Source organism: Stylophora pistillata, chromosome 7 (genome assembly GCF_964205215.1).
Source record: "Stylophora pistillata chromosome 7, jaStyPist1.2, whole genome shotgun sequence".
Classification (NCBI taxonomy): Eukaryota; Metazoa; Cnidaria; class Anthozoa; order Scleractinia; family Pocilloporidae; genus Stylophora; species Stylophora pistillata.
The window spans coordinates 30542752-30552608 of record NC_142525.1 but is presented as its reverse complement, the minus strand read 5'-3'; the positions used below and the strand labels follow the sequence as shown (position 1 = coordinate 30552608).

Genomic DNA, 9857 nt, shown 5'->3' with positions numbered 1-9857 from the left:
TCTAGCGATGAGTAGTAGGGTAGGGTAGGGTATGAATATAACAATACCTCTTTTGTTCAGTCGTACAATTTTTCGTACAGTCGATTCTTTATCATATTTTTATACTCTTCCTTACCATGTTTCGACCACTTTTTTACCGACTGTAGCTCAAAATGGGCATACCTTGCGAACAACCAGCCCCTGGCGACCCCCACCCTACCGAAATATTGTTATTGTTTTGTTTGTTGCGTCGTTAGAAATAGTGACGAGTCGCTCAAAGATGGAAGATTTTTTTGATGTGTTGATGAACAAAATCAAAGAGGACGATTTCTATGCTCTGATAGGATGTGACGAGTTAGCAACTGCGGAGCAAATTGAAACTGAGTTTCGACAAAAGGCAAAAATACTCCATCCAGACAAAAACCCTGGCGATGAAAACACAGCCAAGTTGTTCCAAAGGTTTGTGTTTGCGGTCTCGTTAATTACAGGAGTTTCTAATGGTCGTTAATTAGATCAGAGTTCCCATGAGCAGTCTCTTGATAATTTAGAACGGTCAAATTTGTTGATTTTAACGAAAAAAGGTTTTTTTTTTTCTTAAATTTCAGGGGATTGTGACGCAAATTTTTGCGGAGGAAAAAAGTTGAATTTGGCAAACTCTCATGTGATTTTCACTGCGTGTTACCGTGATAGTCCCCGTTACCAAATCTTCGGAGAAGCCGGCCGATCTTGTCCTGGAGGCATTGTACTTTATATTTAAGACATCATGATGTGATTTAGTCCGAAGAACACGAACATATCTTTAAACTAAGAGAAAAGAACATTGTTTGGTATTTTTCATGTTTCGCATATGAAACAAGGGGCCACTGATTTATTCCTTGTGGGTTGGGGGGCGGTAGGAGGGCGTGTCAGTGCGTCACAAAAGGGAGATACGCCAACATCCTCAAAAAGTGCGAACTTTCACATGAAAGCATTTGGAGCAGGCTAAGAAATGATATTAAGGCTTTGCCAATTTTTAACAACTGGCGAGGAAATGGCGCAAATGTGCGATATTTACCATCCCCTCTCAGTTTGAACCAAAAAAATCTCATTTCAGATTGCAAAATGCTCGTAGTATTCTGTGCGACGAGGAAAGCAGGAAGAAGTATGACTTTTGGCGCAGATCAGGAATAGCTGTACCTTATGGTCAATGGATTGGGCTCAGTGGAGCAGTACATACATCATTACACTGGGCTGCTAAACCCAGAAAAGAACTCATGCTTGACTACAGAAAAGGTGAGTTATAACTCAAGGGTCCCCTCTAAGCTACACATAAACTTTTCATGGGGTCTTACAGGCATCCTTGCTGAAAATGATCATGCCCCGAGTCAAAATTGTGTCCCTGAAATTCTGTACAACTGCCAGACTCAGTGGCATTAATTAATCTTAGGAAATTGTGGGATTGTTGAAAAGAATCTTCTAGCTTTGTTTAGCTCTTTCACACCATTTAAAAGTAAAATGACTGTTGGAAGTTTTAATCATTTATTTATTTTTTGTTATACTTTAGTTGAAGCAAATCCCCTGGATGAATTCTTTGACGGGAACCTAAAGGCAAAACGCTTAGTATCATCCAATGATGACAATTTAAAGTTATCAAAGTTACACAGAAGACATGGATGGAGTTCCAAGCAAGGAAGACACATCAGCAAGTTTAGAAGATATGAGATATAGGACAAATTGACTCTCAAGAACGTTTTGTAAATAGTATGGACAATCAGTACACCCAATCATAAAGAAAACTAGAAAAGGGCTCAGTGTGAATCAATACTTTGAGAAATTAGGCAACAGTGAGTGTGGGTTAAATATAAACGTTTCTCCACCAGGAGATTGTTAATTCACAGCTTGATGAGGATTACTTGAAAATTTCAATGTGGATCCTCTTTTTCAGACATTTCAAGATCATTTAGTAAGCCATTTATAATACCATAGTGCTTAATTAACCATCTTACACTATCTCTTCTTGAGTGGAACATGATAGAATGAATCTGGTCAATGACCAATTTTTCAGTTATTTTTCGAAGCTAAAGAGTTTCCTATATAAGAACACTTAGTGACTTGTTCCTAGTCATTCAAAGTTTTTTCTTTTTGTTTTACTGTGAATTGTTTGCATATTTAGTTTTGTACCATATATTTATTACATCTTTCAGAACTAAAAGTATGAATGCTTAAAATATAGAAAATATTTATCACTCTGGAAGTATTGTAGTGTAACAGAGAGGAAAACATTTTGAGTCTTGATCAGGGAGACAGAAGACACAGATTTACAAACAGTCTTTTTAAACAAAGATGTGTGACATTGTTTCTGAAATGTATGAAAGCCATCCTTGCAATGATGAACCCTACCCATGTGGTAGTGGAGTAAAGCCTGAAAAAAGTTCAGGCCTGTATGGGATTTGAACCCATGACCTCTCCAATACCAGTGCAGTGCTCTACCAACTGAGCTAAGAAGCCAACTGGGATCTAGTCATTATGTTGGTTCATATTAAGTCCATAATGTTTAATGTTCCATTGATAGTGGACTTGACTCCTTACACACCACTAAGACTGATACCGGTACTTGTCTTTGTCTTTAAAAAAGCAGTTCCTAATTCTTGTATTTTCCTCAGCTCAGGTCCTTGTGTATCCCTTCTGAATGGATGCTTTTAAATTAGTAAAATTAATTTACTTGAGCAGGACACCTTATTGGTTCCTAACAATTAGACAGATGTGGCTTTCACACTGAACCATTTAATGAAGTCTCTGAAATGGGTGTTGGGTTTGTGCTTCTTCTGCACAATCAACTTCTACGTTCTCAAATGCTGAACTAGTTCAATCTTGATTCTAGTGTCTTTGTTACTAAGTTTTGAAAATATGAGACCACTTTTGAACTGAATAAGCCTTTTGTCTTCAAAAGTCTCAAATTTTGGCTTAAGAAATGTAATCCATACTGAAAGCAATGGAAGCTTTGTTTAGTGCCTCCCTTATGGTGAGAATGGACAATATTTCAACACCAATTCCAAGCAAACCAGATTCCTGGCACATATCAACAACTGACAGCCATCTGTCTGTATCCATATTGTCACTCCTTGTCTCATTTAACAATGCATCTGTAATCACAGTAGATAAGTCATTAGAGCTGCTCTGAGAGAGATGCTTTAATACATTCACTAACATCTCTGGTTGGTTGTCATCTAAAAATGCTCCAACAACAGATGCAAAACTCAACAACCCAACCCTGCCCTCCATGCTGGGATTACTGAGCATAAGCTTTGCTAGTTCTGGAGAAGGATTCCTCATGAGGATAGATCTAAAATCCTCTGTTGTGAATTTGGCATGCTTCTGTGCATAATTCAACATGATTGAGAATTTTCCTTGCCTGCAAAGACAAGTAATAACTTGATGATGTGCACCGACTTTCATGTAAACAGTCTGTGCCAAAGGAATACAGGTGCATATACAGTTTTGAAGGCATGGGCAGAAGTTGTACAAAGCATCGCCAAGAGGAATAGAAAATGTTAACTTCTCCTGAGCAAGCCAGTGGGTTGCAAGGTCCAGACGTCCTTCACTGAGTGCACAGCGAATACATTCCGAGGACATAGCTCCTGTGAGAGGTTGTGCAGCTGATGCTGTAGCCATTAGAGCATCACAGAAGACCAATAGAGGTGACACCTCACCTTCATTACACTCAACTTGCTTGAATTTGATCATGGTTTCATACGATCTGAGAATTCCCATTGGTGAGTTGGCAGCATGCATTGCAGCCAGTTCGAACTGTCCAAAGTCAAATAAATTGTTGAAGTGATCAACGTACTCAATTAAATGTTCTGCCTCTTTCTTTTTTAAGGGATCATCCTCATCAAAGCTTGCAAAGAACTGTAAGGAATCACTTTTCTTCCCATACTTGCTGTTACCATAGTTTGCTAGCTCTCGAATTATAACATCAATAACATGAACATCCTGGTCTGGTTTATCAACCATTGTTCTAGCCGCCTGTTCATGAAATTAACATAAGACAGTATAAATTTTTTCAAAGTGTTAAGAAAGGTGGATGGTCTCCTCTCAAAAATTTAATAAAAGTAAAATCTTGTTGACTCCCTTGGAGGTTGTTCCCCTCTTTTAGGAGTTTCTAAGGTGGATTATACACTTGTATTATGTGATCTCAATCAGCCTGAACTGGGCTAACCTGTTACCCAAGATCTTAGTGCATTTTTTCGAATGAAAAAGAAAAAAAGAGTTAACATTGTAAGATACAACATATTGACCTTATAGACCAAGCTGTCTGTCTCGCTGAACAATCACCTGAACTAGGCAAACATTGCTGAAACAAATTATATCCTCAGAGGACTTGAACAAAGACCCAAATAGAGGCGGCTGATCTTACCTCAACAGCAACTTTAAGGGTCTCACACCTTCCTTTTAATTCTCCATGATAGGCAAACACATGATCTCTCACACTTTCCTTCTTCATGAGCTGTTGTTTCAAAACCTGTTTCTGGTTTCGCTCTGCAAATTTAGATTTTGTAGCTTCCTTCAGCTCCCATACTTGCGCATCTAATCTGGATAGAGTCTTCTTCAAAGTAGGCAAGTCAGTGAGTTCTTTCAAGGACAAGCCAGGAATCAGAAGCCTTGTTTCTTTTACAACAGAATGTATCGACTTACTTTCTGCAGATGCCAACCTCCGAACTCTCTCTGCTCTTAAAATGTGAAGTTTCTCCCTTAGTTGAGTGTTATGCTTTCTAAGCTTTGCAATTTTCTCTTCAAGCTCATCACCTCTCTGTACAAAATGCCTTACATTTGCCTTCTCCGACAACAGAGCCTTGAGCATTCCCTGAAGATAGATTGTCTGGCTCTGACCTCTCTCCAGAGTATCGATGAACTCCTCATACTCTGCTTTGATCTGTGACAAAATCGATTTGTAAACCACAGCTTTGCTTTCAATGAGTTGGTCAAATGAATTTTTATACACCATGAAATACTCTTGCCTGCTTTGTTCCGGATGAAACTTGACTTGACGAAGCTGATCAGCAATATTCCACTCAATAACTTGAAGATCCTCACCAGGAGGAGCCTTCGAAAAAGAAGTTTTCCTCTCTCGAACATCTCTCGCACTGAAAGGTGAATGAGTAGACATTGGACTTGGTGATCTTCTAGGTTGAACTGTTCGACGCATGACACCCTTTGATGAACAAATGAGGCTTTCCAAAGATATCAATGATTTTATGTATGTGTTTTCCCACTCTCAGTTGCCACAGCTTACGTTTAGTCGCCATGCGAGAATAAAAGAACTTCCCTGATTGGTTACTTATGACTAATTGACCAATCAGAAGGTGTATTCTTCTCGAGATGTTTTTGATGCTTAGCGATTCTTCATTGGTCCTTATTATTATTGGTCGAAGATGGCGGACGACAATTTCCAAACTTTCCCGACTGTGTCTTCGGACGTTACTGAAGAAGAACAAAATCTATCTTTAAAAGAAAAGATCAACTTAATCGACAGTGAGATTCGGCAGCTGTATGAATTTTGTGTCAAAGCCGGTTACACTCAGCCACAAATAGAGCAATGCGCACAACCTTTGCTTGCTGTTCAGAGCAAGGAAAAACACCTTCACTGGTTTAGATGGTTGTTTTCATTTGCTTTGCTGACGGCATTGATGGTTTTTTTGTTTTATTATGATCCCACCTACCGTGAAATCTGTATTTATGGCAAGTTCGTAGCCATGAAGGTAAAGCACAAATTTTAATTTTAATTTATTATGTATTTTTTCAGTATTTTCATCTAGCTACTATTATTATTTGTCCTCAAAGATTTGAAATTTATTTTTACTTTTCGCTTACTAATATGTCCGTTAAGTTTGGTAGGGTAAAGCCTGTTTACGAACCAAGTGGCCCTTCGGGTCGGCGCTTAAATCCGGTTTCCGCGCGTTGCATGAATCGACCCGGAGTGTTTGTTCTCCCCGGCCCATCGGATGGAATGCTAGTCCATGGTAGGGTTAACCCCAGCAGTACATTTGCCAGTACCCATTTATTCTCCCGGGTGAAGAAAGGGACTGTGAGAATTAAGGTCAAGATTTCCATATAACCCCATACATTAATTATACATTGAGTGTTGCAAAGAAACCTTTATATTTAGTCTTTATGAAATGGAATGCATAATTAATGTATGGGGTTATATGAAAATCTTTCCTAATCAAGTGCTGGATTACAGATAATTCTTTTTGAGAATTTATTTATTTATAACAACTTTATTTTGCATACAAATGAATAAAGGCTGATAGTTTCTAAAGAAACTGTTTGGGGCTGCGTTGGTGGGGATAACGAAATAATTTCAATATATCAACAAAGTTGAAATGGTAAATTGGCCACCGTTATGATTATAGAAGCTGACGTTTTGAGTGTTAGCCCTTCGTCGGAGCGTTAGCCCTTCGCTAAAAGACCAAAAGAGTATAAATGCAAATAGGGTGCCAGCAGGGAAGAACTTAATCTTCATATAAAGCTGACTCCCCAATAGAAATAAAAATCTGTATACATACTTAAAATATATACACTATGTTGGCATCAATAAATATCTTTGAATAATTTTTTTCTCTCTCACTAAGGTAAACAACTCTTAGCTTCATTGGTAATTGATATCTGAATGTCTTATAGGAAAGATTTTTGTATAATACTATACTTCATCACACATACATTACTTGCTCTAAAGAAAACTATAGTCAAGATTACCTTTGGGACTGCGATTTTGATTCAGGGAAGAATAGGGTCACACAGGAATATTTCTGTCTTATTTCTCATTCTTTTTCTGCTTAAAATGCCAATTCATATCTTCCCAGGACCAAGCCAAAAACACACTCGGCCAAAATTATCAAGCAAATATTTCTTTGCAAACAAGAACTTCTTAACCTTATTTTACCAACATTTTTTTTTCAGGCTCTGCCATACTGGGACTGGACAGAAATTTACAACTATGAATGTGTCATTGACAACCCTTACTATGTTCAAGATCAGCTGACGGAGGAGGATTGTAATGCGTGCAAAGATTTCCGAACAGTAACAAGGGAAGCTAATATTAGCACCAGTAGAATAGCAGATGACTTTCTTTTTTCAAACATTCCTGTGATTGTCACTGATGCTATGGATGATTGGGAAGCTCTCAAAAAATTTGATCTTAATTTCTTGACTGAGGTAATGCATTTGTTATTTTATTTGCCAAATGTAATTGGGTTTTACTTTAGTTATAGTTATCTTCCTTGTTAATACCTTTTCTTTGTTTTTGAATTGTCCCATATATGACTTCACCTAAGGACTTGCTAATATCAGCTTTCTTTTTTGTTATATATATTTTTTTTATTAATGATGTATATTTTGTTAGCCACAATCACAGATTATTTTTTTGGGTGAAGATACACTGGCAAAATTGATAATATGGTTTTGCAAAAATTTTTAATGTTGTCTGCAGATCTATGAGAACAATGAGGTTTTAAAATACTCTGGAACAGAATGCCAGTTTGAAACAACCTTACCACAGTACCAGACTCCCCAGGAGCTGCTTTCAGCTGTTCAGAGTGGGGAAGAACAAAAATTCCAGGCTTTCTGGTAAGAGAGTAGAAACTGGACTTTACTGTTGTGTAATTAAATGCAGAAAAGTTTTGTTAACCTAGGCTCTATACAATGCCCCTGTTTTGCAATTAAAGTGAAACCTATAATCCTTGCCCAAGTCCCTTTGCAGGATTCAAGAAAATAACTCAAGAAAATAACAAAAATCAAATCCTTCCTCAATGTAAGGATAAAAAATGCTCTTTAGTTACTGGACATGCTTGTTAATTCTTAGATCATGTTACCCATGCAAAAGAATAAAATCTCCCGCTTTAGTTACTGGATGTGCTTGTTTATTCTTGTATCATGTTACCCATGTGGAAGATTAAAAAATCCTGCTTTAGTTACTGGACATGCTTTTAATTCTTATATCAGGGAGAATTGTGAGAAAGAAGCAGCTAAAGTGTTCAGGAAGTATTACCGACGTCCATACTACATGCCGCCTATGACAGAGGGAACAGAAGGGAACTGGTTCATAGTCTCCTTAGGAGAAAAGAAAACATTAAGTGTAAGTTTTCCTTTGCTTTATCTGAATATACAGTACCTTGATGAAGGTTTTTGAAGTGTTTTAGTGAGAAGTAAAATTCAGCATACAACTGTGTAATATATTGCACTATCTTATAGAAGTCTTTTTATTTGGAATATTTCCATTTTTGTTTTAAAAATCTTTTTTCTTTTTTCCAGGTAAACTGGGATTGCTCAGCCACTTGGATGGCTCAGGTATAATGTGTAAAGCTTTTTTCCTTTAAGAGATCAGTTTATGACAGAAACAAACGTAAAGAATAAGAGAATAAATCATGACTAATGTTCAAATATCAACGAGAGTTGTTTATGGTCATTTATGAAATCTTATTAGAGGTCAAGAGGTATAACTCAATTTTCATAACTGCCTTTCTCCTTTTTTCAGGTGAAACAAACTGGAACATTCATTTTGAAACCAAATGAAGTTTGTAAAAGTATTTGTCGTAAAGTTCTGGTGAAGTTAAAACCAGGAGAAGTTTGTGAGTTTAAGTATTTTATTTACATGTATTAAAGTTTAGCCCCAGTCTAAATTGTAGTAATTTTTAAAATGCAAAGCTTTGGTTTATTGAATCATATGGCATTCTTGATTTAAACATATAACTGATATGAAGTACAACCAATTATTTGACTGTTTCATTTTTCAGTGACTGTCCCAAATAGCATGTGGAGTGTGTCATACAAACCCGTTGGAACTAATCCGGTTGTTACCTTTGGTTCAGGAGTAACTTGGGATTAAAGCTTATCTCTTGGTTTATATAATGTGGCACAAGTAAATATCTATGACATTAATTAAGTTGTAGACTGAGAGCATTTTTTACATAACTGAAGAGTGAAAGAAAATAAAGATGCAAACTGTAACAAATTTGTTGTTGTTTTATTGTTTTCTTAAGTACTTAATATCTTAACTCTGCAAAGTAATTATCAGGGCTCGACACTAACTTTCCAACTTACTAGCAAAATGGCAAGGGACTTAGATGTTACGACAATTTCAGTTTGTTTACTAGCCAAACTGGCTGATGAAAATCGAAAACCACTGCCCAAAACTAAATTTCTACTAGTCTGTGGTTAGTTGGCTACCATTAGTGTCAAGCCCTGAATTATGCAAATAAATTCTCCTGCAATCTTGTCTAGATAAGTACCAATAAATTTTTCAAACATTACTAATCTTTTCAAGGTTTAAAAAAGATATAGCCATACCCATTCTCACTCATTACAATTTTCTTTAGTAAAAGCACAGGCAGCCCAAGCTCTCTTTGAGAACCACACAAGGAACACAATTTGCATATCGATTTATAACGATTTGTATGTGATTTTCTACAAGATAGCCATAGAGATAGTTAAAAGTGAAAATATTAAATACAAATGGCTTTCCTTATTCCATACGTGTGTTGCTTGCTCCTGGTGTTGTTATTTTACCGATTTCACTTGAATAAGCGGTTTTTTTTAATCCTGGTTTTCTCTTCTCTATGGCTATCTTGTAGAAAATCCCATACAAATCTTTATAAATCGATATGCAAGTTGTGTTCCTTGTGTGGTTCTCAAAGAGAGCTTGGGCTGCCTGTGGTAAAAGTTCAATACCCTACCAGTTATTACCAGGATTGAATAATGTTTTCCATTATTATTACAATGTACTGAGTATCCACTTCGAAACCCAAATAATGACCACAAAGGAAACATGTCTGACCCAGGAGTGCAAAGTGAGTAAAATCTGAAGTATTAGGCTGCTTTGAAATATGTATGATTGTCATCAT

The 9857-nt window shown here is 36.8% G+C and overlaps 3 protein-coding genes and 1 non-coding gene across 5 annotated transcripts; 2 read left to right on the top strand and 2 right to left on the bottom strand.

Annotated features, from left to right (window-relative positions):
* Positions 1–31: 31 nt before the first annotated feature.
* LOC111331678 (uncharacterized) lies at positions 32–2207 on the top strand. Its single transcript, XM_022936837.2, has 3 exons — positions 32–438; positions 1073–1251; positions 1523–2207. Exons 1-3 carry the CDS (start codon positions 32–34, stop codon positions 1684–1686), a joined length of 750 nt encoding a protein of 249 aa, XP_022792572.1. The 3' UTR covers positions 1687–2207.
* Positions 2127–5294, bottom strand: LOC111331639 (clathrin heavy chain linker domain-containing protein 1). Its single transcript, XM_022936797.2, has 2 exons — positions 4376–5294; positions 2127–3984 (listed from the first exon to the last, which is right to left on the bottom strand). The coding sequence occupies exons 1-2, from the start codon at positions 5162–5164 to the stop codon at positions 2923–2925; spliced, it is 1851 nt and encodes a 616-aa protein (XP_022792532.1). The 5' UTR covers positions 5165–5294; the 3' UTR covers positions 2127–2922.
* Positions 2394–2466, bottom strand: Trnat-ggu (transfer RNA threonine (anticodon GGU)). Its single transcript has one exon. It is a non-coding gene; the product is annotated as a tRNA-Thr (tRNA).
* A 66-nt stretch (positions 5295–5360) lies between the features above and the next one.
* On the top strand, positions 5361–8968 carry LOC111331658 (uncharacterized). 2 transcript variants are annotated; one of them, XM_088726863.1, is made up of 7 exons: positions 5362–5717; positions 6919–7173; positions 7448–7584; positions 7960–8092; positions 8269–8304; positions 8492–8585; positions 8751–8968. In XM_088726863.1, the coding sequence occupies exons 1-7, from the start codon at positions 5391–5393 to the stop codon at positions 8840–8842; spliced, it is 1074 nt and encodes a 357-aa protein (XP_088582989.1). In that variant the 5' UTR covers positions 5362–5390; the 3' UTR covers positions 8843–8968. The 2 variants fall into 2 exon arrangements, with proteins under 2 accessions (XP_088582990.1, XP_088582989.1); XM_088726864.1 differs by lacking the exon at positions 8492–8585 and having other exon boundaries at positions 5361–5717.
* The last annotated feature ends 889 nt before the right edge of the window (positions 8969–9857 follow it).